The sequence below is a fragment of the Triticum urartu genome, chromosome 6A (assembly GCF_056163025.1).
Source record: "Triticum urartu cultivar PI428250 chromosome 6A, HENAU_Tu73, whole genome shotgun sequence".
In the NCBI taxonomy this organism is placed as follows: Eukaryota; Viridiplantae; Streptophyta; class Magnoliopsida; order Poales; family Poaceae; genus Triticum; species Triticum urartu.
Window position 1 is genome coordinate 483,707,885 of NC_141878.1, and position 25,840 is coordinate 483,733,724.

Sequence of the window (25,840 nt, forward strand, 5' to 3'; positions counted from 1 at the left end):
ATGGATGACGGGAAACTAACAACATTCACGGAACACATCACTACCCACGGTACAGCCGTGCTCGAGGTGGTGTACACCAACGACCCAAGGACCGTGGAGTGGATCATCAACAAGTACGAAGAATGGCTAAAGAAGGAGAAGAACAAGTTCGTCGGCCTCGACCTCGAGTATACACGTAAGAGCAGTTACATACGACAAGGGATCGCCGTCGTCCAACTTTCCATGCGTGAGCATGTCCTTGTATACCACTACTGCAGATCCGAGCGCTCCCAGGCGTTAGTTGACTTCCTGCAATGGAAAGCGGTAACTTTCACTAGCGTTGACACCAGGAACGACAAGACCATGCTTGCTCGTGCATGCATCAGAATTCCAGACGAGCACCACGTCGACATCCAGAGGCTATTCTGCATCAAGGGTGGTGGAGAAAGGGACTCCATGGGTGACCTTGCAGCGGCCATCATCGACCCCTCATACAAGAACATGAAGAACTCATTCCCAAAGGAGAAGCACCAGTTCTGGGAGTGGAAGCCACTTTCCCCGATACACCTTGAGTACGCGGCAAAGGACGGGTATGTTAGCTATGAGTTGTACCGTAGAATCCTAATCATCAAGAACGGGTTACGTCACCTCCACCAACAACCAATGAAAGAAAGACTCCGCCCACGTAAGAGCAATGACGAGGGATCTTCCAGCGGCTAGAAGCGCCGGAAGGGAAACAGTGGTTGTTAAATTGCGAGAAAATGGATGTCTACATTAAACTAGTAGGAACTACTATTATCATAATTTGGATTGTATGAACCTATGTTGTAAATATGTTTGTTGTTGCTCAAAGATGTTGTGTGTATTGTATTACTATTTTACGTTTGAACTTTGAACACAATGGTGTGCTCATGTACTAATTTGGATTGTATGAACCTATGTTGTAAATATGTTTGTTGTTGCTCAAAGATACTATGTGTATTGTATTACTATTTTACGTTTGAACTTTAAACACAGTGGTGTGCTCATGTACAAATGCATACTACGTTTTGCATGTCTAAATGCAATTAGTAAGTTATGTCCCAGTACTGAGCAAGCATATATTGTATCCATGATTATAGAACGAGAGATATCTCGCACGATAATTTTCATACTCAACCTTTACAAGATGCATCGTGCATTTACAAGAATATGTGATGATATCGTTGTAAATTTTCAGTATAATACTTATTAAACATTGGCGTGAACAATTCATAAATATTGCAGAAGATCATTCGGTACACAGTCACAAGCGACGAGAACTTTCTTACCTTAACCACATTGAAAAAAAATCCTTGCCTCCATTTCACATCAAACACCGCTCCGTCCATTCAGAACATCCTTGCTATTGTACACAGGTTCCTCTCCGTACACCAGTTCTGCACGATGACACAAAACTACACTACTGTGTGCAACTGACCTATGTACAAGCGTGACTCACTAAGTGTCTACTCAATCCATGCCTGTGGTGCCACGCACCCGTGACCCTAGAGACTACACGCCTGTGCATCATTAACCGAGCCCCTCTAACCAGATATTCGAACGATGCCTCTACTGCCGTACATCCGTGCCTCTAGAATCTTGACAGCAGCAAGAGGGTTCAAAACCGTGCCTCCACACAACCGTGCTTGTACTGACTGCACTTTCGTGCCTCTGTTTTCTTGATCAACGTGCCTCACTTGAAACCCATAGTAACTCTACGTGCTCCGCATGCGTAATCGCCAATGCAACTTTGGTGCTGCACACACGCGTCTCTCAGTATACCTGTACCTCCACAACCATGCTTGTACTAACTATAATTCCATGCCTCTGTTTGCTCAATCCACGTGCCTCACATAAAACCAACAGTAACTCTACGTCCTACACACACACACACGTGCCTCTCGCATGAAACCCATAGTATCTCGCCCGTACAACTTTGGCGCCGCACACACGTAGCTCTCAGTATACCCGTGCCTCCTCATGACCGTGCCTGCACTGACTTCAATTTCGTGCCTTCATTTGCTTGATCCACGTGCCTCACATAAAAGAGATGCACAGCCGTGCCTCAGAGTAAACAACACACGTGCCTCTACTGTATTGATAACTATGACCCCAATTAAATAACATCCATCCAAAAGAACATGTTTAAAAGAGATGCACAGCCATACCTCTTCTACAAACATACAACAGCAATGAACACTTAGGTTCTTAGGTTCATATTGTTTCATATATCTAGACAACATTAACCCGTAGCATAGATTTTTAAACAAAATCCATTTATGTTCAAAGGCTATAACTAACATCACTGCGGCAGAAGATTGAAGATAACAACAAGCCTCCCATCACACTCTTTGAAAGTTATCAGCACCAAGTTGTTTACTTCAATAGACGATGCCTGGAGAAAATCACTGAGACCTTCCTGTTTGAACACCATTCTACTACCCAAGCCAATGAAGTAGGAGCAAGGAGTGCTCACATATATATCATCATTACCAGATTCCAAAGTAACTTCAAGGGTTAAAACGCCAGTCCTAGGAAAAGTCACAAACTCCTTCAAACTCCTCACAACAATACCAGGAATAACCTGACAAAAAACATCAAGCTATCAGAAATAGAACAAAAATTAAAAACTATAAATAGAATAGATAATAAAAATAAATAAATAAACAGAAACAAAGAAAAAATAGTGGAAAAAATCTGACCATATGATGACCATTAACATTCATGGAATCAATCCTGTGAACAAAAGGACAACACGGTATGTAGACATCATCAAAGAGTTGACACCTCATGAAATACATCTGCTGATAATTAAAAAAAACACCACGGGTGTAATAACAACTCCCAACAAGTTTCATCTCGGAGTCGCTCAAACCATCAAGAGCTACAAAATATAATTACATAGGCTCAAGGGAACAGGAAAATCATCATGTGCAATAAAACAAGCTAAAAACTTCCTTAAAAATAAACCTTACCAACAGACGGTAAAGGAGACAACGCATCTCCACGACCAACACGATAAAAATCACCAATCCATGTTCCATAGTGTTCAAGCCTAATGGTCATTATATCACGAGGACGAACATCATAATCACTGACCAATCGTTCCCAGGAAGGACCATGGAATTTGCTCCTCAACCGACCATGACTAAACAGAACACCATACAAATAACCCCCATTGCACTGAAAAGCAAGATCAGTATCTTCGTCACCCCTCCTTATGGCTAAAGCCCTACACTCCTCGATGTAACGAGCAAGATGAGCTCTAACACTGCACGGAACATACTGCACAACAAATCAAAACAAGGATCATAATCAAAACCTAAACAACATGAGCAACACCAAAATAAATAAACGTGTGTGCCAAAAATTGAACAATTATAAAATGATATTCTTACAACACGCCTCCAACAACGCCGATCCAGGACCACACTGAACCCATCTACAGAAGAATCAACAGAAGAACACGGGCCACCAGGCATACGGCAAAAAGGACAAGCCATAACTGCAAGAAACACAATGATTATCAAGAACTAATCCCACAAAACCCAGTTGAAACTTGACATCTGATAGTGTTGGTAGTCCCTACCCGTAACTACCCCATAAATCTCCATATCCCGGAAATATAATGGGAACAAAAAGAGAAACGAGAAAGGGAAACAGGGAACCCACGAAGGCAACCGGTAGGGAACGAAGATCACGCGAACGGGGAAGCGCGGGCGACGCTAAAGAAGGACCGCCGTAAAAGCAGGCAACAAGCGCGGCGGCCGGGACAGGGGCCGCCGTAACCACGCGACAAGAGCGGCGGCCGCGACGGACGGAGACGATGGCAAAGAAAGAACAGTGCTCCACGACGGTTCGCCCACACCAGAGAGAAAACAGATCTCAAAACAGATCAACAGGTTTTACTAAACATTAAAAGTATAAGAACTAAAGTGAAAAAAAGGAAAAACCAGAAAGAAAAAACCGAAAACCGAAAAACACGGAAGACGCCGTATGCGCGACAAGTGTCACGCGCGGAGCGCCTTGAAAAAGTCTTCCGATCGCTCCGCGCATGACACTTGACGCACACGGAGCGCTCCTCGACTAATCGAGGCGAGGAGCGCTCCTCAATTAGTGATTTCGGGCCAACGCACACGGGCGTCCAATAGGATTCGCCCACAAACATAGCGGTGAACCCGGCAAAGTCGCTTCAGCCCACGTGAGGGTGGATGGGCCGCCTCCATGTCGCCCGGTCAGATCTGCCGTCGCCCGCCGGGCGCCGGCCTTCGGCCTTCCCACCACTCGCGCACCCAAATCAAAGCCCCTCCTCGTGTCCGATACGCGCGAGGCCGGGGAACCCCACACCTGAAGTCCAAGTCCAGGCGAGTGTGCTAGCTTGTCTCGACGGTCGCCGTCCTAGATCTGCACCCGTCAGGCGGCGACCTTTCCTCCTCCGTTGCTGCCCTCGCCCTGGTCCACTCCGGCGGCCCCTTCGCCCTCTTTAAACCCTAGCGCCTCAATCACCTCTTCACTCCACCGTCCACGGAACCCAGGCCCTAGTGCGACTTCGCCATGGCCGCAGCACTCCTCCTCCTGCTCCTCCTCCTGGTGCCGCCCGTCGGCCTCCTCGCCGCGCTCGCCTTCCTGACCCGGCCCCGGGCCGCGCGAATCCCGCTCAAGGGCCGCCACTTCTTCATCACCGGCGGGTCCAGCGGCATCGGGCTCGCCCTCGCCACGGCCGCCGCGCGGGAGGGCGCGCGGGTCTCCATCCTCGCGCGCAACGCCGCCCGCCTCGAGGACGCGCGCGCCGCCATCAGGCTTGCCACGGGACAGGACGTCGGGGTCCACCAGGCCGACGTGCGGGATGCCGCCGCCGTGGCAAGTGCACTCGACGCGGCCGGGCCGGTCGACGTGCTCGTCTGCAACCACGGCGTGTTCGTGGCGCAGGAGCTGGAGAAGCAGGACATGGAGGAGGTCAAGTGGATGGTGGACATCAACCTCATGGGGACCTTCCACCTCATCAAGGCCGCGCTCCCTGCCATGAAGGCACGCACCCGCGAGACCAGTCTCCCGGCGTCCATTGCCATCATGTCATCGCAGGCTGGTCAGGTATACAGTATACAGGGTTCTTTCGCTGCTTTGCCAACAATGCAGCTAAAGTGTTTGATGTAATGTCTCATGATGGGAGATAAAGCTCAATTGATATCTTTGCTGTAGGTTGGTGTTTATGGGTATACTGCTTACTCCGCGAGCAAGTTCGCACTAACTGGACTTGCAGAGTCGCTGCAGCATGAGGTCGTTTCGGACGATATTCACGTGTCGCTGATCTTCCCTCCTGACACAGAGACACCGGGTCTTGTCGAGGGTATGCATTGATAATATATGTTTTAAATTTGAAGTGATTGCTGAATTATCTAACTAACTTATGTGGCAATCTTCTTTCCTGTTGAATTTCTCACATGATACAAAAATTATTAGATGATTTACATATCTGAAGATTGTGACACGAAAAACTATTGAGTACTTGGTGTAGTTGAGACGCTTTTTAGATTCTCAAAATTTCAAGCTTATGTAATGGTGAAAATGTAATGCAAACAGTTTACTTGAAGGATCATAAGACCAGCACAACCGAAACCATTTGATTAGTTATGCCTACCAGTAAATTTGCATTGACAAAGTGATGAACTGATCTTATGTAGATATAATTTCACTTCTAGTTAAATAACCTTATTTGATTCTTGCAAGCTGCACTGTCCTGACGGAAGAATGGAAAAAAAATCTAGTTCTGATTTTTGTTACGATTTTGAAGACCATGTACATTTCATTTTTCTAGAATATGCACAAGCATGCATATCACATATTGATAGGAGAAAATGGGTGGGAGAACCCTCCACAGTAGTTCTTAACAGCCCCAGTTCTGGAGCTACTCTTATTTTGTGGCATTTCATTCTGGATAGTGGACCAGCTATGCACATTAGTGTCGTACTCCCTCTATTCAGAAATAAGTTGCGTGGTTTTAGTTCAAAGTTCAAATTTGAACTATAACCATGCCACTTATGTCCGAACGGAGGGAATATTCAGTTCAACATTCATTTCACACTTTACTCTCAAAAATAAAAATAAAAACAGTACATATTCATACAGTGAAACTGAAGCATGACGTGTACTTGGCTGTTTTCTTATTGGTTGCAGAGAAGAAAAAGAGGCCAGAGCTTACCACTATCATAGCAGATTCATCTGGTGGAATGAAGGCTGATGATGTTGCTATGAAGGCTCTAACCGGCATCAAATCTGGGAGGTTTATTATCCCCTGCAATTTCGAGGGAGCAATGTTAGCTATAGCCACTTCTGGTCTAACCCCCCAGAGTTCCCCGTTAATTGCATTCGTGGAGGTGATCGGTGCTGGACTGATGCGATTTGTAGCACTATGTTTCCAGTGGAATTGGTTCTCTACTATTGAGAACTGGTGCGCCAAGAACAAGAAACATGGGTGAAAGCCCAACCCTGGGATTCCCAGATTTTCAAGGGCTTACAATTTATATACAACCAATAATGTACCTTGTTATCCCTGGACTGAATGTATATCCCACTTGTACTTTGGGATACAATGTATATCTGGGTTATTGTTTTTGACCAGTTATACTTAGCACGTTGTACACTTGTACTGGACAGACAGTTAAAAATTCCCTTTTGCCTGTGTTTTAATCTTTCTGTTATTGCTTGAAGTAATATAGGAATAGTATATGTACTAGGTAGAGGAACAAATATGGTTGAGGCGTTTTGGCTCCCGGGCTCAAATGAGCCCGGGAGTGAGCAAAAAAATTGTGAAAAATATGAAATAAAATTTTAAAAACCGTTTTTTTGTGTGTGGAGAAAGATGACTGAGTGCCTGATGTATGTGCCAGATTTCAGAACATTTGGATATGTAAGTTGCTTTATTTTTTGAGAGCTACCTGGATGCCCAAATGCTTTGAAATTTGGCACGCACCTAATGCACTCAAACGTCTTACATAAAACAGAATTCAGATTATTTTTTTAGTTTTTCTAGTATTTTTTAGAATTTACTGTTCACCGGGTGCAATTCGTACAAATATATATTGCTACCTCTGTTCCTAAATATAAGACATTTTGGCAGTCTTATATTTACTTCGCGTCCGGCTCCTCTCCGCTCCCTCCACTCCGGTCCGGAGCGGACCAGGCTCTAGCTCATTTTCACAAACGTTTTGGCAGTGAGCTCCACAACTCCGCGGAGTCAGAGCAGAGATGAGGGATTCCGAACAAGGCCTTAGGAATGGAGGTAGTAGTACTATATATCAGTGCCAATTTTCTGATGCCATTTCTAAATGAAAAATGTATCCACAGATGTTATTTAGAAATGGAGGTAGTAGTACTATGTATCAGTGCCAACTTTCTGGTGCCATTTCTAAATGAAAAATGCATCCACAGATCTTCGATGGTCTTCGGGCCATGGAGGTGAGAAGCACCTCGGCCCCTGTCGGCGGGAGGGACCATGTTCTTATTTTTGTTAGATTCATTGTGTTGGTTGGGCTGTGTGACGGCGGCGGCGTCCCTCAGTAGAAATAATGTCTCTTACGTTCTATTCCCGTCCAGATGGTGCGTCTAGCTTTGTCGGAGGGCATGTGGGATTCGTTCAGGGCTGGTCTTTGGTGGACCCTTTTGGATCTGGTCTTCGTTCGTCTTTCTTTGGGTTTTACAGGTTTGATCCTTCCGATCTATGACTTCTTTCATCGGCGATGGTTGCTGCTTCAGTGCGCTGGTCCTATGGGGTCTTAGTACGACGACTTTCTGATTGTCTACTACAACAAAGTTTGTTCGGCTCCGACGAGGGATGGGTGATGACGGCGGTGCACTTTCAGCTCGCTCCAATGCTTCTTCTAGACTCTAGTCGTCGCTAGGTGGTCCACGGAGCTAGTTGTAATTTTTATTATGTCTGGTTTTTTTGTGCTGGCATGATTGAAGTTGAATAGGTTGGAAGTTTCTAAAAAAATGCATCCACACAGTTTCGTGTGTTTGATGAGGCAAAATCCATGATATCTGAAGCTTCGTAAACAGCAGAAGCTTTGCCGTGGATCGTCGAAATAAAGATCGACGGAGGAGATCACTTGGACTGCCCTGGAAGGTCACGGAGGGGGTCCCAGTCCTCGCCCCGCTCCCCCCAAAATCCCAATCCAGGCTCCTCGGAGATGTACACGGCAATCCGCGGAGACGATGAGGCAGGCCGAGTGAGATAGAAGCAGCACAGCTTCCGCTTCCGGTCCTCGCCATCGATTCGCTCATGGCCTCCACCTCCTACTGCGCCACTCCATCTCCGTCCCTACGATGCTCTGCCGCCTTCTTCCCCACCTTCGCCTCTCCGCCTCCCGCCCTCCGCTTCGCCGTCCCTCCGCTCCTCCCCCGCCGTCTCGCCATATCCCCACCGAGAGTTCGAATTCCGGCGGTGGCGTCAGCGCTGGAGTCCCTAGTGCATGAGTCCGATGACGAGGACGAGGAGGACGACGGGTCTGGGCTGTTCAAGGACGAGGCGTGGGCGTCGGCGGACGAGAGGGACGCGGTGCGGTCCCCGGAGCTGGTGGTGCCCGAGCTGGAGGAGCTGCCCGAGCAGTGGCGCCGCTCCAGGATTGCCTGGCTCTGCAAGGAGCTCCCCGCCTACAAGCACTCCACCTTCACCCGCATCCTCAACGCCCAGCGCAAGTGGCTCACCCAGGAGGACGCCACCTACGTCGCCGTACACTGCCTCCGCATCCGCGACAACGACGCCGCCTTCCGGGTCAGTACCCTCGCAGGCTCACCACACGCCCACCTCCCTCCCATAACATGTTCGACTAGTGATCTCTGTAGACGTATGTTCATTTGGTTTCTTCCTGCCCATGAACTGTTCGACGAATTGCCATAGCTGATGGATCATAGATGTACTCGTTGGTTGTTTTCAGGTGTTTAGCTGGATGGAGCGGCAGCACTGGTACCGCTTCAACTTTGCGCTTGCCACAAGGGTGGCGGATTTTCTCGGCAGGGAAGGCAAGGTTGAGAAATGCCGGGAGATGTTTGAGGCAATGGTCAAGCAGGGCCGTGTGCCTGCCGAGTCCACCTTCCACATACTGACCGTTGCGTACCTCAGTACGCCCAGGGGACGGTGCCTCGAGCACGCTTGCACTATCTACAACCAGATGATACAGATGGGCGGCTACAAGCCTCGCCTCAGCCTTCACAACTCATTGTTCCGCGCACTTGTGAGTAAGACAGGAGGAACTGCAAAGCACAACCTCAGGCAGGCTGAGTTTGTCTACCACAATCTTGTCACCACCAATCTTGAGGTGCACAAGGAGGTCTATGCTGGGCTCATCTGGCTTCACAGCTACCAAGATGTCATTGATAGAGACAGGATCATAGCTCTTAGGAAGGAAATGAAGCAGGCTGGTTTTGATGAGAGTATTGATGTGCTGGTGTCAGTCATGCGGGCTTTCTCCAAAGAAGGGAGGGTTCAAGAAACAGAGGCAACATGGCATGAAATTCTCCAGAGGGGTTCAGAACTTCCTGCTCAGGCCTATGTCTGCCGAATGGAGGTTTATGCTCGAACTGGTGAGCCTATGAAATCCCTGGATATATTCAGAGAAATGAAGAGGCAAAGTATACCCCCAAACGTTGCAACTTATCATAAGATAATTGAGATAATGGCAAATGCTGAGGAGATAGATGTTGCGGAACAACTTATGGATGAATTTTCTGAGAGTCATATGAAGCATCTGATGCCAGCATTTCTTGCCCTGATGTACATGTATTTGGATCTTGATATGCATGAGAAATTAGAATTAACATTCTCGAAATGCCTTGCTAGGTGCCGTCCAAATAGAATCTTGTACATCATCTATCTAGAATCACTGATAAGGGCTGGAAATGTCGAGAAAGCTGAGGAGGTCTTCGATGAAATGCACAAAAAAGGGACGATAGGTACTAATGCAAAATCTTGCAACATCATGCTAAGAGGTTATATTTCTGCAGAAGACTATCAGAAAGCTGAAAAGGTTTATGATATGATGTGTAAAAAGAAGTATGATGTACAAGAGGATTTGTTGGAAGAACTTCAGACTGGCCTCCGTCTTGGTAAGAAAGTCGCTGTTAAGCCAAAACCCGTGAGCATCAAATTGGATCAAGAGCAGCGTGAGATTTTGATTGGTTTGCTTCTGGGAGGCACACAGATTGAATCTCATGCACAGAGAGGGGTTCATATTGTCCATTTTAAGTTCCAGGAAGATTCTGATGCCCATTCGGTCTTAAGGGTGCACATTCATGAGCGTTTCTTTGAATGGCTGACTTCAGCAAGCAGATCATTTGAGGATGAGAGCAAGATACCTTATGAGTTCTCAACCATACCTCATTTACATTTCGGTTTCTTTGCTGACCAGTTCTTTCTAAAAGGCCAGCCTGTTCTCCCAAAGCTTATCCACAGGTGGTTATCTCCACGTGTTCTAGCGTATTGGTTCATGTTTGGAGGCCTCAAACTCTCGTCAGGTGATATCGTTCTCAAGGTCAGTGGTGGGAACAGTGAGGGTGTTGAAAGAATTGTAAACTCCTTGCATGCACAGTCCTTACCTAGTAAAGTGAAGAGGAAAGGGCAATTCTTCTGGATAGGTTTTCAGGGGAGCAATGCCGATTCTTTCTGGAAAGTTATAGAACCTTATGTATTGGACGGTTTCTTGGGTTTGACAACACAGGAAAGCGGCACTGCAGGTTCTGGTGATGACCAAGAAACTGATACTGATTCTGATGATGATGCTCATAAGTATGGAAGTGAAGAGTGAATACCAGGGAGCAGGAGATGTCTGGTGACAGGAGGTACTTCATCAACGTCAAGTTCTTGCTGCGAACAGATGTGCTATATTTTAGTGGTTTGGTGGTAGAGCTTGAAAAGTCTCCAAGTGGCGGTTTTCGCTTGTAAAGGTTATTTTCTGCCAAACTTGCTCACCCTTTATGGCGATGGCCTGTGACCGCTGTGAACTGACATCAATTTTTTTGAATTTTTTTTCACAGTGGAAAAGTGAACCGGGGCTCTGCCCTTATAGCCTGCAACGTAGACTGAAGACAATATTCAGGAAGTAGTTCATTACAATCTGAACATCGGAAGGAACACAACTTCACAAGCCTACAGATTGATCAGGGTTTTGTTACGTATACTTTTACTTTGTTGTTCACCTTCTTAGTACAGTAAGTACTAACAACATGTTGCCTGTATTGATCTACCCCCTCCGTAAAAAGTAGTGATCTAAACACTCTTATATTTCTTTACAGAGGGAGTACCTATGTAGCCATCTGCATGATAGATTTGCACACTAGACTAGACAGAAAATTTGTGGATTTCTGTCGACCACTTACAGTACGTTATATGTTGTGCATTTAATCACCTGTTCTCATTTGCCAAATCTTTTTTTTATTTCTTTGTGAAATTTTCATGGATTGTCGCTAATGGCAGTACATAATAAGCTGTAAAAACATATATTTGTCCCATGATGTCTGGCAGCAAAAAAAAAACATTTACCCTTCCAGAAAGAAACTCAGCATGGCATTTGGCAGCATCTTAGCTAGTGATTACATTACATGTGTATGCAACTGAGATTTATAGACTACTAAAGAGGCTTAACATTCCTACGGATTAATCTATGATCAGGTGACGACAAAGCAAACAAAGAATTTCTACTGATCCACCGCCATAACCTACGCTACCAGTGAAACATTTTTTGTTGATCATCAGGCACGCGTCGTGGAGCCACGTGTCCCTCCCTAAAAGTCATCGCGCGAGAGTTTGTTGAGCAGGCTGGTGAGGAGCGCGTCCCTCCGCTCGGCCCTGGCCTCCTCCCTCATCCTCCTCTGCTCCTCGCGCTCCCGCCACGCCTGCTCCAGCATCAGCCGCTCCCGCTCCAGCCTCTGCATCTCCTGCCGCCACTGCTGCTCCAAGGCCAGCCGCTCCTGCGCGTGCCGCGCCGCCGCCTCCTGCCGCTGCGCGTCCAGCCGCTGCTGCTGCTCCAGGAAGTCCTGCAGCACGGCGCGGACGGAGGACGCCGACGCCGCGCCGGCCGCGGCGCTGCCGCTCGGCCTCGTCTTCTGCTGCGCGTCCTTCATCTTCCTCCTGGTTCCCGGGGGCAGGTCGTCGTCGTCGCCGCCGGCGGTCTCCTCGGACTCGGTCGCGGGTCTCTTGAGCCTCCTCTCCTCGGCGGGGTTCCGTCCCGGCCCTTCGTCAGACCCGAAGCGCTGCCGTTGCATGCTCCCGCCGCGCACCGTGGAAGACTGCGTGATGTGATTGTGATTGTGCTCGCTCGTGCTCTCGCCGGCCTGCCGCACGCAGCGTTCGTTCACCATCGGCCGTTGCAGAGGCTGCGGGTTGATAAAGGGTGCGCCTACGCGGCTACGCGTGTTGGTGCTGGTGGGTGTGGAAGGGGTCGCCAGGGCCAGCTTTTGCATGCAGCAGCCGTTGGTCTCCTTCGCGCTCGTGTTCTCTTTTGCGACGCCTCTCGAACTCCCTCGCCGGTTCACACCCGCCGGCTGGTGAGAACGGCTTTGCCCCCGTCCACACTGGCGACGCCACGTCATGCCCTGCGAACGGATGCCTCATGCCTTTTCAGGTGCTGCTCGTATCGCTGTCCGTTTGACCGGTTTCTCCCTGGATAGCGATGACGTGCACGCACGCGCGAGCGCGACGCTGTGCCCGCGGCCTCCGGCAGCGCCGCTGTCAGCCTGACGTGCCGTGTCGAAGGAAAAAAATAAGACAAGACTTGCTCGCGGTCGCAGGATAATGTTGACATACATTCTCATGCTGCCATTGGTCGCCTTAGGATTTGTTTGATTGATTGATTTTCTGCCGTCGGTGGTCAATCACATTCTCAAGGGCACCGCGCCGGAATGCGCTCTGGGATTTGCAGCCCACGCTTTTTTGAGCACGCTGGTTTCATTCGCGTGCTGATCTCCTGTTCGGGACGGCGGCGGGGCTAGGAGCAACTCTATGAGATCATGTAAAACAACCCGTCAGCCATAATAATCGTCGATATAGCACACGAGAACGAATTTTCTGTCCAGAACATATCCGTATATTTGACCAGCCGTTACTTTTTTGGAAAACGTTTAGGCCCGGTGCACCGGCTGAAGCATTGGCCGGTCGCGTCCACATGCTCACGCTTCTAGCGAAGCAACTTGCGACATGTAGGATGCGAGCCCCCATCTACGCTGCCTCTCCTATTTCTTCCACCTCCCGCATCTCTGCTCTCCAGCGCGCCTGCGCCTATTCCGCTTCTTTCCATGCCCCCTCTTTGCTGATCCTCGCTGCTCCCTAGTGCGCTCGCGGCTATTTCGCTCCACCCCTCTGCTGATCCCCGCGCGTGTTGCTCATGCCGGAGACCATGAACGACGACGAGGAAGGCACCGTGGCGTACTTTCGTCCATGTCCTCGTTTCCTCTCATGCGGTCAAGTGCTGCGACCGGCTAGACCCGGAGCTGCAACCACGCCCGATTTTTGCTGGAACCGGTGACCGCGGCGAAGTGTCGGGTCACGGCGGCAATTTTGACTGGTGGACCGGGGGTGTTGCAACCGCGACATGTTTTGCTGGAACCAGCTGGAAGGTTTGCTGGAACCAGCACCCAAAAATGCTACTACTGGAGTTCGTCCTACTGGACCAGCGACACCTGTTGTAACACCCTAGATGTAAAACTTCCATATTTGGCTATATATCCATGTTGATCTCCATCCAATTTCATTTGGGGTTCCATCTTCCGGGCTCTTTGTTTTGTTATGTTGTTCTACTCATTGCATTGCCATGCTTACTTGTCATATTGCATTTGTGCTTGTGTCTGTTTGCATTCTCATAATCATCATATGCATTGTCATATTCATGCATGTTGTATTGTTGCATGCTCCATGTGTGGTTCTTGCACCATCACTCCTCCTTCCTTCCCTTTCTTCCCTTTCTGCAAGTGCCATTTTCCCTTCTCTTTTGATGTTTATCTTTCCCCAATATTCTAACACCATGTACCTAGCCTTCTGTCAAATTTCATCTCAATTGGAATTGTCTTGGTTAGGGTTTAAAATGGTTCAAGTTTGAATTTAATTCAAACTTGAATTATTTTTACTTCCTTTAAAATCTCCAAACCAATTTTTTTAAATAGAGCACATTTTCAGGATCATGAGAATATTTTTATATTTCTCTAGCTCCTCTCCTTTTTCCCCTGCTCTTTCCTTTTTGTATTTCTGTCTGAAGAAATGGAAAAAAAGAAAGCAGCAGCAGTAGACCCCAGCCCAGCCCCCGCAAGCCACTAGTCCAGGCCGGCCCACCAAAGCCCAGAGGCCCAGCCGGCAACCTCAAGGCCTCAACCCTAGGCCGAAACCCCCATCTCCCCAAACCCTTGTCCTCTCCCTCGTTCCCTTGCGCCGCGTCTCCCTTCTGCTCGATCTCTTCCTCACCTTCTCCCCTCACGCCGCCAGAGGAGCCCCTCTCCTCGCCCTTCCCCGCTCGTCCTCCAGGCAGCCAACTCCGGCGGCCCCATCGCCCGTTCCTCCCTCCTCTCGCTCGCCTACACCACCCCGACCATGCCCGGCCTCCCCGCTCGCCTCCTCTCGTTTGGATCGAGAAGGAGCTCTTCCCGAGCGGAGCGCTCGCTTCAGCCGTCGACCGCGAGCCGCAGGTCACCGGAGCAGCTCCAGGCAGCAACCACGCACGCTGTGGACCCCCCTCTACCGCGCCGTGCTCCTTCCCCGAGCTCCACCTCGCCGTCCTTCTGCACATCGTCGCCGGCCCCATCTCCACCTCGCCGGACCGCCCCAACCCCGTCGTCATCCATGTGACCTTGCAGGAGGCAGCCACCGCGCCTGCTTTGCCTCTGAGCCCGCCTTGCACCGAGCTCCACCACCGTTCGATCTCCACCTCGCCATGGACGGGGCTGTCCCCAGTAGCAGGCTATCTTCCTCACCTCCTATGTCGCCTGCCTTGGTCGGTTGGTTGCCACACGCTGCTGCCTCCAAGCACATGCATCTCTGTGGTTAGCGCCTTCGTCGAATCCTCAGGGGTCACCTTCAGTAAGTGGTACCCGAAGTGCAACAATGACCGGTGAAGACCCCTGCCCCCTGTACCATCCTGTTGCTGTCGCTGGAGACCGAGTATCCATCGTCGCGTTCCGTTTCTTCTATGTCAAGCCCAAGAGGGCGCCAAGATACCAAGTACCACGACGTCGACGACCCTCAAGTTCAACTACATCGACTATGAACAGTGACGATCTGGAACATCTACGGAGAGTGTACGACTACAAACCGTGTACGACTACCGTCGCCAAAGACCGTCGAGTGAATAAATACCATCACATGGGTTCGACAAGACGCCGAGTACCACGACACTACCGTCGACCCCCGGAGGACTCGGACCCGTCAAGTTCCCTTTGGATGCGCCAAGTTCCACGGCGTCGCATAAGTTTCTTCGTGAACCTGTTCGACCACTTGGATTCGCAAGTACCACAACGTCCGGAGTCCTCGGATGCGTCAAGTCCCTCTCCGACCGTGTACCACTACCCTCGCGAGAACGACTACATCTCGCGACGAACCATGAACAACTACCATCGAATCCGAACCGCCTCGAACGCACGCTTCGAAGGTATAACCCCGAGACGACGTCTGTGAACGAATGCATGAGTTGTATGAGATGCATGTTTGGATGTTGTATCCGCCTGTGAACGTTAGTTGTTCCTTCTCGTTGCCACGCCGTCGATCCGTGGGAACCCGGTAACCGGGATCACCCCACCATCTTTGCACGCTCCCGCCACACTTCCTTTGCACCGGTATCTCCATGAGCTACCGGAACCGATATGTTATCATGGCATCATTTTCGGATTCGTTGCCATGGCACCCTTTCGTTTCCGCCACGATGACAAATGCTTCATATCATGCTCTTATCAACATTTTCATAAAAACTTGCATAAACTTGCATATGTCATCCGCATCATGATAACAACTTCTAAAATGTTTAAATTGTTGTTGCATTAAATTGCTAAATGCATATGGGGATTTACCGGAATGGTTGTTTGTTGTTCCGGCCTCATTTAAATTTGCCTAAATAGTTAGATTACTTATGCTTCACCTCTTGCCATGTCAATCAACATCTAATATTGTGGGGTACATAAACGGGAGTGAACTAAATAATTGAATGTGGTGTTTCGTCAATATGCAACTCGTTCCATATTGAGCTCCACTTAATTTGTAGTATTGTTTGTGCACTTTGCCATATCATGCCTCTTTAAACCGGACATGCATCATACTTGGTTGTGCATCATGCCATGTTTATGTGATGGTTGTTTACTATGTTGCCTGCTTCTTTCCGGGTTGCTTCTCTCGTTAGCTTCGGTTTCGTTCCGGAGTTGTGAGGATCCGTTCGACTATGTCCGTTTGTCTTCTTCACGGGCTTGTTCTTTTTCCTTGCGGGATCTCAGGCAAGATGACCATACCCTCGAAATCACTTCTATCTTTGCTTACTAGTTGTTCGCTCTATTGCTATGTCGCGCTACCTACCACTTACTATATCATGCCTCCTATATTGCCATGTCAAGCCTCTAATCCACCTTTTCCTAGCAAACCGTTGTTTGGCTATGTTACCGCTTTTGCTCAGCCCCTCTTAGAGCGTTGCTAGTTGTAGGTGAAGATGAAGTTTGTTCCATGTTGGAACATGGATATGTTGGGATATCACAATATCTCTTGTTTAATTTAATGCATCTATATACTTGGTAAAGGGTGGAAGGCTCGGCCTTATGCCTGGTGTTTTGTTCCACTCTTGCTGCCCTAGTTTCCGTCATACCAGTGTTATGTTCCTTGATTTTGCGTTCCTTACGCGGTTGGGTGTTATGGGAACCCCTTGACAGTTCGCTTTGAATAAAACTCCTACAGCAAGGCCCAACTTTGGTTTTACATTTGCCTAACAATCTATAACCTTCCCTTGGGTTTTCGCGAGCCCGAGGGTCATCTGTATTTTAACCCCCCCGGGTCAGTGCTCCTCTGAGTGTTGGTCCAACCAGTCAGTCGCCGGTGGCCACCAGGGGCAACTCTGGGCTGGCCTACCGGAAGCTTGGACAATCCGGTGTGCCCTAAGAACGAGATATGTGCAGCTCCTATCGGGATTTGTCGGCACATCCGGGCGGCTTTGCTAGTCTTGTTTTACCATTGTCGAAATGTCTTGTAACCGGGATTCCGAGACTGATCGGGTCTTCCCGGGAGAAGGAAGAGCTTGTGATGGGCTAAGTTGGGACACCCCTGCAGGGTATAAACTTTTGAAAGCCGTGCCCGCGGTTATGTGGCAGATGGGAATTTGTTAATGTTCGGTTGTAGAGAACTTGACACTTAACTTAATTAAAATGCATCAACCGCGTGTGTAGCTGTGATGGTCTCTTCTCGGCGGAGTTCGGGAAGTGAACACCATTCTTGTGTTATGCTTGAACGTAAGTGTAACACCCACGATGCGGCTATATCTCCCACGTGTCGGAGCACGACTTAGAGGCATAACCGCATAGTAGGCATGTCGCAAGAGGGGCAATCTTTACACATCCCCTGTACTGAATAAGAGAGGGATAAATAGTTGGCTTACAATCGCCACTTCACACAATACATAAATATAGCATTACATCATCCAGAATACAATCAAGGTCCGACTACGGAACCAAAATAAAGAAAGACAACCCCAATTGCTAGATCCCCGATCGTCTCGACTGGGCTCCACTACTGATCAATAGGAAACGAAACAAAACAATGAACACGATCTTCATCGAGCTCCCACTTGAGCTGGGTTGCGTCACCTGCACTGGTATCATCGCAACCTGCAACTGATTTGGAAGTATCTGTGAGTCACGAGGACTCAGCAATCTCACACCCGCGAGATCAAGATTATTTAAGCTTATGGGTAGGAAAGGGGTAGTGAGGTGGAGCTGCAACAAGCACTAACCATATATGGTGGCTAACATACGCAAATAAGAGCGAGAAGAGAAGCAACGCAACGGTCGTGGAACTAGAAGTGATCAAGAAGTGATCCTGGAACTACTTACGTTCAAGCATAACACAAGAATCGTGTTCACTTCCCGGACTCCGCCGAGAAGAGACCATCACGGCTACACACGCGGTTGATGCATTTTAATTAAGTCAAGTGTCAAGTTCTCTACAACCGGACATTAACAAATTCCCATCTGCCACATAACCGCGGGCACGGCTTTCGAAAGTTCAAACCCTGCAGGGGTGTCCCAACTTAGCCCATCACAAGCTCTCACGGTCAACGAAGGATATTCCTTCTCCCGAGAAGACCCGATCAGTCTCGGAATCCCGGTTACAAGACATTTCCACAATAGTAAAACAAGACCAGTAAGACCGCCCGATGTGCCGACACCCCGATAGGAGCTGCACATATCTCGTTCTCAGGGCAACACCGGGTGAGCGCTCCGTACAACTAAAACCAGCCATCAAGTTTCCCCGAGGTGGCGCTGCAAAGGACTCTAGTTCAGACCAACACTTAGACAAGCACTGGCCCCGGGGGGCTTAAAATAAAGATGACCCTCGGGAGCGCGACTCCCAAGGGAAAAGTAGGTGATGGTGAGGCAAATGGTAAAACCAAGGTTGGGCCTTGCTGGAGGAGTTTTATTCAAAGCAAACTGTCAAGGGGTCCCCATAACACCCAACCGGGTAAGGAATGCAAAATCAAGGAGCATAACACCGGTATGATGGAAACTAGGGCGGCAAGAGTGGAACAAAACACCAGGCATAAGGCCGAACCTTCCACCCTTTACCAAGTGTATAGATGCATTAATTAAATAAGAGATATTGTGATATCCCAACATGTCCATGTTCCAAACATGGAACAAACTTCAGCTTCACCTGCAACTAGCAACGCTATAAGAGGGGCTGAGTAAAAGCGGTAACATAGCCAAACAACGGTTTGCTAGGAAAGGAGGGTTAGAGGCTTGACATGGCAATATGGGAGGCGTGATATAGCAAGTGGTAGGTATCGCGGCATAGCAATAGAGCGATCAACTAGCAAGCAAAGATAGAAGTGATTTCGAGGGTATGGTCATCTTGCCTGAGATCCCGCAAGGAAGAAGAACGAGTCCATGAAGAAGACAAACGGACGTAGTCGAACGAATCCTCACAAACGTGACGTTATTGGTACCAACCCGAAGAAGCAACACCGGAAAGAAGCAAACAACATGGTAAACAACCATCACATCAACATGGCATGATGCACAACCAAGTATGATGCATGTCCGGTTTAAAGAAACATGGCATGGCAAAGTGCACAAGCAAAACTACAAATTAAGGGGAGCTCAATATGCAACGAGTTGCATATTGACGGAACACCACATTCAAGTTATTTAGTTCGATCCCGTTTATGTACTCAACAAAATTAAATGTTGGTTAGCATGGCAAGGGGTGAAGCATAATTAAACTAACTATCTAGTCAAGTTTAAATGAAGCCGGAAACAACAACAACAATTCCGAAAAAAATCCTCATATGCATATTTATGGATTTGGCACTGTTCTGCCCTAAACCATATTTTAGAGTTGTTAAACATGCAAAGTAAAGCCACCATGTTAAACTAGGCATTTTTCTACCCCATTTACATATAAAGTTTATTAAGTTTGGAGCTGCGGTTGTTTAGTTATGAATTAAAGCATTATAACATGGCATTTGAACAAATTTAAACAAACAACAATTTAAACATCTCGAACATGGATGAAAATTGCATAGTATGAAACTAGACAAGATTCTAAGCATTTTACATATATAAGTTATTTACATATGATGCACGGTTGTGGAGTTATTAAATGCATGAAACATGAGGGTTTTTCTGTAAAACTGGAGTCTCCAGATAATTACTAAAATCGCTGGACAGGGGAAAAACAAGAATGGGCCGAATCCGGCTAGCCCAACAGTGCACATGGGGGCTCGGGTGTTGGATCACCAAGGGCTGAGGCCCAGGTCGATGGCGAGAGAGGCGGCAAGGTGCGCGCTGGGCCGGCCTGCTTGTGGCCCACGCGCGCAGGAGACAGGCGTCTGGAGATGGGCTTCGCGCGGTCGACGCTGGAGGTCAACGCGCTCCTGGACGAGCGGATGAGGCAGAGGTTTGCGGGCGCGCTCCTCTGCTCTAGAAGAAGCAAAGCAGAGCAGCGGCGTCAGGGATCTCCAGCGCGGCGGCGAAAGGCGGAGGGCGTGGAACCGGCGCGATGCAGATCTGGGTCGTGGGATGACCGGTCCTCGCCGGATGCATGGCCGGATGCGGGCGAATGCTTCTCGTAGATGGACTTGGCGTGGGCGAGCAGGAACTTGGAGCTTAGTTCCCATGGCGGTGGCTGTGGAACGATTGACAGAAAAATTAGAGAAAAGAGAGAGCCGCGGGGAGGAGGAAGGAGAGATGGGCGGTGCGGGGCTAGCCTAGTTCCCTGCTGCTGGTCGGCGCGACGAGGGATGGCGCGGAAGCGGCTCGGGGCGGCGTCACGGTTGACCTGTTGCTCACCGGAGCTCTCCGGCGGTTTGCGTGCTCAGGGACGGGAGGACACCGGAGGCAGGGAAGCTGCGGGCAAGAAGCTTGGGGCCCTCCTGGTCGAGATCGAGCAGGGGCATGGTCTCGGGCTCCAAGAGGGAGGAGGCTGCGGCACGGGCCTGCTAGAGATGGTCGCCGGCGGAGGTCAGCTGCCGGTGGAGGAGGGCGGCTGTGGAGCTGCTGGTGATTGGATCGATGGAGGCTGGTGGAGTGCGGTGGAAGCTGAACGAGGAAGAAAGGTGGGTGGCTGAAGACGAGGTGGATGCGGGATGGATCCCGATGTGGATGGTGAGTGGGTGGCGGCGACGCGATGGGAAAAGATGGATGGGACAGATCCTATGACTAGGGTTTGGACGCATATATACATCGCGTGGATTAGATTAGGGGCTACCTCGTCCCTCCGATCGTAATCGGGCGGACAAGAATAAATAGCTTAGGGGAGCCCAACAAAGAATCGGAGATATTTTGTAGATGTTTGGGGATGATCCGAATCCAACGGTGATGACTGCCCGGGTCGGGTCCGGGACAGCTTTCGGACGCGCGCGCGAGGAGGTCCGCGGGCTAACAAGAGAGCTTAGGTTAGGCATGGCGGTAGGTAGTGGACTGTGTAGACAGTCTAGGGAGGAAAGAGATGGAAAGCCCGGCATATGTTTCTGGATACCGGAAACGTCCGACGATTTGACCGACTATATTGCCGCTATAGTTATCCGTTGGGGTATCAAACGAACTCCGAATGCGATGAAACTTGGCGGGCGACCTACTAACAACATAACAACACTGCATGCCAACTTTCAACCCATTGCAAGAACATTTTCCGGCCACTTATAAAATACTATTTCGAACGTGCTGCGGGCGCGTGCGAGTGTGGTTGGGCTCAAAACGGACAACAGAGAGAACGGGGAGACCGGGACGGATGCACATTTTGAAAACATGATGATGCAATGCACATGATGACATGGCAAGATGCAACACGCAGGCAGAAAGACATTGCAACGACGGCGAATAACTGGAAGACACCTGGCGCAATGGTCTCGGGGCGTCACAGTAAGTAGTTCAGGATCACTTCTAGTTCACGACCGCTGCGTTGCTTCTCTTCTCGCTCTTATTTGCGTATGTTAGCCACCATATATGCTTAGTGCTTGCTACAACTCCACCTCATTACCCTATCCTACCCATAAGCTTAAATAGTCTTGATCTCGCGGGTGTGAGATTGCTGAGTCCTCGTGACTCACGGATACTTTCAAATAGTTGCAGGTGCCGATGATACCAGTGCAGGTGACGCAACTGAGCTCAAGTGGGAGCTTGATGAAGATCTTGTTCGTTGTTTTGTTTCGTTTCCTTTTGATCAGTAGTGGAGCCCAGTTGGGACGATCGAGGATCTAGCATTAGGGGCTGTCTTCCTTTATTTTGGTTCCGTAGTCGGACCTTGATTGTATTCTGGATGATGTATGTTTAACTTGTATTTGTGTGAAGTGGCGATTGTAAGCCAACTCTTTATCCCTTTCTTATTCAGTACATGGGATTGTGTGAAGATTACCCCTCTTGCGACAGACCTACCATGCGGCTATGCCTCTAAGTCGTGCCCCGACACGTGGGAGATATAGCCGCATTGTGGGTGTTACAAGTTGGTAATCAGAGCCATCCCCGACTTAGGAGCCCCCTGCTTGATCGAATCGCTGACGTTGTTGAGTCTAGAACAAAATGTTTTGAGTCTTAGGATTTTATATATCGGAGAGTAGGATTCTTTTTACTCCTCAGTCCCTTCGTCGCTCTGATGAGGCCTCCTGACGTAGAAGTTTTGACTCTCCTCTCCTCAAATTTCACGAAAAAAATTAGGATCACGCGGGTATCTTGGAATCGTTCCGATAGTCTTGTGATGAGAACATTGTTCTTGGTACCTCCTGACATTTAGGGGTTGTGGCAGTGTCCTGGGGAGTTGAGCTCCGAGGTGTTGTCGTCACAATTTTATCGTTGCAGTTCTGGAATACCTGAGTTTCACCGACATCGAAAATCTCTTTTATGCAGTTGTTGGTGAGATAACCTCGATGCCACCCAGTACTGGGGCGGGAGTTCGGGAGTATTGCCATAACTCGTATAACGGATGCTTTTCGAAGGTTGAGGTACATGATTTCCGAAGGTTTCTTGGTTATGTGTTGAAGGATGGATACAACTGGATGTAGAAATTGTTAGTTTGGGTGAGATATTATGCTTCCCCTGTATCCCCAACACCTGATTGCATAACCAGAAAGTTTCGGGAGTTTATAAGTGGGAATTCAAGTATATCGTAGAATATCTTTTCAACAGACACATGATACGATATGGGATCTATCATATGTTTGTTTCCGGCTTATTTTGCAAGCCAATCCTTTGTTTTGTTTTGAGTTGTGGTATTCGAGTTGCTTCAATGTCAAGTGTTGATTCCATACCTTTCCTAAGCGGTGTTCTCATATTTCTATGTGAATACTAATCCTTCATGATAATCGAGATTGTCATGTCAATCCTTTTCAACCGGCGTGTTTCCCTTCAAGTGAATCCGATCATTTTCAACATCCACAAGATCAACTCTAAGTTTTCTCATCGATGTTTGTTTCATCCACCCCAAGTTGCCTTTATTTTCCCACCCTCCCACCCTTTTTCTTCAAGGATTCAGATTTCTTAATCAAGTATCCTTTTATTGATGGGAAGCCTCTCCATTCTTTTCCGTCAATGTTCTTTTCCGATGATTCTCAGGAAGATACTAACGGAGCTTCAAGTTTATTATTTGTTGTTCTCTTTTCTTCTTTGATGGATTCAATTCAAGCTTTCGGTGTTGATCATATCTTTTCCTCGTTTCAAATGCTTTCTCATGCCGGTGCACCTCTCAATCATTCACTTCTTGCTATTTCATTTGTTCTGGAGTGCTGAAGATATCTCAGAAGGCTCGTCGTTTCATTCAAGATCCGTTCAACCTATTTTGAGGTTGTTATCTCATTCAAGCCATTTAATTCAACTGGTGCAATCTCTCTTCTAAATCATTTCAACGGTGTTTCTTTTGAGTGGGCCCTAACCCACAGGTCTTTTCCCAGGATCTTACCTGACTCTTCTATTTTCCCAGAGTTACTCTCAAATTCTTCTTCAAGTTTGACGTAAGAATGAATTATCATCAGTCTTATGTCTTTCTCCAAGTTCTTTCAAATTCTTTTCATTGTTGATTCAACCTTTATATTCCTCATTATTCTGGAGTGCCTCAACAATTCATGGTGTTCTTTCTCGTCGTCATTCTCGGATTTTGCAGACCAAAGAGGAGTTTCTCTGCTATCATATCCGTTCTCTTGAAGATTCTTGGTGCTAGTTTTATGCCAATCTCTCATAATTATTTTCGATTGTGAGAATTATTTTCACCCATCCGGAACTATTCAGGAGTCTTTTCAGTTTGATTCTCCGGAGCCCATCATCTCAGAATTATTCATTCTCAGCGTGTAGCTATCGTTCTCCAAATCTTACCGGTGCATCGTTCAAGTAATCTCTAGTACGCTCGTGATATCTTCGTTCTCATGTATCCAAATCCCCTAAAATTTCTTCATTGTTTTCCAATTCTTCCCGGTGAACTGTGCCTTTGCTACTTTATTTTTCAATTCTTACGATGGTCCATTCAAGATTACTCTTTTCTGGGGTATCTTATCAATTCATTCGTTCTTTCCAATCCTACCGGCGGATCGTTGAAGACCTTTCTCAAGTTTGCGCTATATCTATCTTAATCCTTTCTACGAGAATAAGTAGTATGCCAAATCCGTTGCTTGTCATCAATTTAAATTGGTGAAGGATACGCATAACGTAAATCTTATTGTTGTTTCATCCAAGTTGTAAGAGCATATTTATCCCTAAGGTGTTTTGATGATTGATGACAATGCATTTGCGGACTAATCGTGTGCCTCAAGTATTTCAGGTATTAAAAAACAGTATGAGTTAGCTAGCTAGGAGCCCCCACAGCATTTTGACACTCTCAGCCGTTGGATCACTCTTAGGTATGCTCAGGATTAGGTTGGTCGTCTCACACGTCATTTGAGCCAGTTTTTTTACCACTCTGCCCGCTTGGGCCATTTAGGGCACCGTTGTCTGGGCCGCTGCTCCTCAGAACGAGTTAGAAGTGCGGTGCGTGATCGGGTCGAACAGGTCGAAGGCCCAAAAGGCCTGTCGAACATGCTACCTTGCCCAGTCCGTGATTTGTGCAGCTTCCTGATCCATACGTCATACCCGTTCAACATCTGTATCCCCAAGCAACTCGCGTGTTCCTCCGTGTTGCGCCGCCGCCGCCGTCCCGAGTCGCGACAGTGAGCTTCTACTGCATGTGTGTGTGAGTGTCGGTGCCCTCTTCTCTTCCTCTGCTGGCCCGCATAGTGAGTCCCTTCTCTCCTACTATGTCTTACCCTGTTGTGTTCCTCCATTGCGGCTGCGACGGCCGCATGCGCCGTCGACGTCCATTCCCGGCTGTCCTCGGCGTGTATCGGCCGCCATGCCATTGCGGCTGTACCGCCACATCATGACCGCATCCTTTCCCATTCCGTAACTGAAACGTTAGAACGTGGAAGCTGAAACCGTCGCCAGCGCATAAAGGTCTGAGTGTTTCCCTCGTGTAATGACGGTAATTGATTTCCGTTATCACTTCGTTATCACAATCTCCCGTTCTCCCTCATATATTATTCTTGGCAACCTCTACTCCTTCCTCGCTTCTGTGTTGTTTCTCACCATTTGTCAGGCATGCCCGTTGCTTAGTTTTGCTATTGCAGACCATCCATCTACCTCTTCCCCATGTCTACAAATCTATGGAAATGACTTACTATTCCTCCTTATAGGGTTGCAGTGCTGACTCGATGGAGTTTCTGTGTTGGAATTTCTTAGAGCGTGTGTCGCACATCCAATTATGACCATGGCTGCTGGACAAGGCAAGTACTAACAAATTCTCCTCATGTTCATATTTGTTTTCTTTATTACTACGAGTTTAGTTCTGCATTATATGCAATTTGTTCAACTTTTATTCCAACCGGACGCTCCCTTTCCCTCAATTTGTTTCAGATTTGATATAATCTGGCTGTGGCATGAGCTGGACCTATGCATATTGGTTTATTTGGTATGGCGGCCCCGCCTGGGTATGTAATACTGAATAACGCTTCTTGGCTTTCTTCTTTTCCTGTGCTACTGCCATCAACACTTCAAAATTGTTCTAGCTAAAAAAATTCCGTCAGTCTCAAATGAGTGGGAATGGGTAGAATATCCCCGATGCATGAATCATGATACACACCATTTGTTGACCATGCATTATGTT

The 25,840-nt window shown here is 48.2% G+C and overlaps 5 protein-coding genes across 6 annotated transcripts; 3 read left to right on the plus strand and 2 right to left on the minus strand.

The window, feature by feature from the left end:
• LOC147965807 (uncharacterized) lies at nucleotides 1-699 on the plus strand. Its single transcript, XM_087530617.1, has one exon. The coding sequence runs from the start codon at nucleotides 1-3 to the stop codon at nucleotides 697-699; it is 699 nt and encodes a 232-aa protein (XP_087386743.1).
• A 1,549-nt stretch (nucleotides 700-2,248) lies between these two features.
• Nucleotides 2,249-3,503, minus strand: LOC147965808 (uncharacterized). The gene is made up of 4 exons (XM_087526943.1): nucleotides 3,399-3,503; nucleotides 2,976-3,285; nucleotides 2,703-2,884; nucleotides 2,249-2,584 (listed from the first exon to the last, which is right to left on the minus strand). The coding sequence occupies exons 1-4, from the start codon at nucleotides 3,501-3,503 to the stop codon at nucleotides 2,303-2,305; spliced, it is 879 nt and encodes a 292-aa protein (XP_087383069.1). The 3' UTR covers nucleotides 2,249-2,302.
• Nucleotides 3,504-4,227: 724 nt separating this feature from the next.
• On the plus strand, nucleotides 4,228-6,687 carry TSC10A (NAD(P)-binding Rossmann-fold superfamily protein). Its single transcript, XM_048679553.2, has 3 exons — nucleotides 4,228-5,091; nucleotides 5,200-5,347; nucleotides 6,175-6,687. Exons 1-3 carry the CDS (start codon nucleotides 4,555-4,557, stop codon nucleotides 6,474-6,476), a joined length of 987 nt encoding a protein of 328 aa, XP_048535510.1. The 5' UTR covers nucleotides 4,228-4,554; the 3' UTR covers nucleotides 6,477-6,687.
• Nucleotides 6,688-8,148: 1,461 nt separating this feature from the next.
• Nucleotides 8,149-11,395, plus strand: OTP51 (endonuclease). Of its 2 annotated transcripts, XM_048679555.2 has the most exons (4): nucleotides 8,149-8,770; nucleotides 8,934-10,938; nucleotides 11,029-11,202; nucleotides 11,287-11,395. In XM_048679555.2, the coding sequence occupies exons 1-2, from the start codon at nucleotides 8,279-8,281 to the stop codon at nucleotides 10,797-10,799; spliced, it is 2,358 nt and encodes a 785-aa protein (XP_048535512.1). In that variant the 5' UTR covers nucleotides 8,149-8,278; the 3' UTR covers nucleotides 10,800-10,938; nucleotides 11,029-11,202; nucleotides 11,287-11,395. The 2 variants fall into 2 exon arrangements, with proteins under 2 accessions (XP_048535512.1, XP_048535511.1); XM_048679554.2 differs by having other exon boundaries at nucleotides 11,029-11,395.
• Nucleotides 11,396-11,535: 140 nt separating this feature from the next.
• LOC125514261 (uncharacterized) lies at nucleotides 11,536-12,681 on the minus strand. Its single transcript, XM_048679556.2, has one exon. It carries the CDS (start codon nucleotides 12,580-12,582, stop codon nucleotides 11,776-11,778), a length of 807 nt encoding a protein of 268 aa, XP_048535513.2. The 5' UTR covers nucleotides 12,583-12,681; the 3' UTR covers nucleotides 11,536-11,775.
• Nucleotides 12,682-25,840: the final 13,159 nt, after the last annotated feature.

What these genes read in the sequence shown, in the direction of transcription:
- LOC147965807 (XM_087530617.1), top strand. Translation starts at nt 1, where the DNA reads ATGGATGACGGGAAACTAACAACATTCACGGAACACATCACTACCCAC.
- LOC147965808 (XM_087526943.1), bottom strand. Translation starts at nt 3,503, where the DNA reads ATGGCTTGTCCTTTTTGCCGTATGCCTGGTGGCCCGTGTTCTTCTGTT. An exon ending in GGCGTTGTTGGAGGCGTGTT is followed by an intron (nt 3,286 to 3,398) that starts GTAAGAATATCA and finishes TTTGTTGTGCAG; the next exon opens with TATGTTCCGTGCAGTGTTAG. An exon ending in ATGTTAATGGTCATCATATG is followed by an intron (nt 2,585 to 2,702) that starts GTCAGATTTTTT and finishes GTTTTTTGTCAG; the next exon opens with GTTATTCCTGGTATTGTTGT.
- TSC10A (XM_048679553.2), top strand. Translation starts at nt 4,555, where the DNA reads ATGGCCGCAGCACTCCTCCTCCTGCTCCTCCTCCTGGTGCCGCCCGTC. An exon ending in TGTCATCGCAGGCTGGTCAG is followed by an intron (nt 5,092 to 5,199) that starts GTATACAGTATA and finishes TCTTTGCTGTAG; the next exon opens with GTTGGTGTTTATGGGTATAC. An exon ending in GACACCGGGTCTTGTCGAGG is followed by an intron (nt 5,348 to 6,174) that starts GTATGCATTGAT and finishes TATTGGTTGCAG; the next exon opens with AGAAGAAAAAGAGGCCAGAG.
- OTP51 (XM_048679554.2), top strand. Translation starts at nt 8,279, where the DNA reads ATGGCCTCCACCTCCTACTGCGCCACTCCATCTCCGTCCCTACGATGC. An exon ending in ACAACGACGCCGCCTTCCGG is followed by an intron (nt 8,771 to 8,933) that starts GTCAGTACCCTC and finishes GGTTGTTTTCAG; the next exon opens with GTGTTTAGCTGGATGGAGCG.
- LOC125514261 (XM_048679556.2), bottom strand. Translation starts at nt 12,582, where the DNA reads ATGACGTGGCGTCGCCAGTGTGGACGGGGGCAAAGCCGTTCTCACCAG.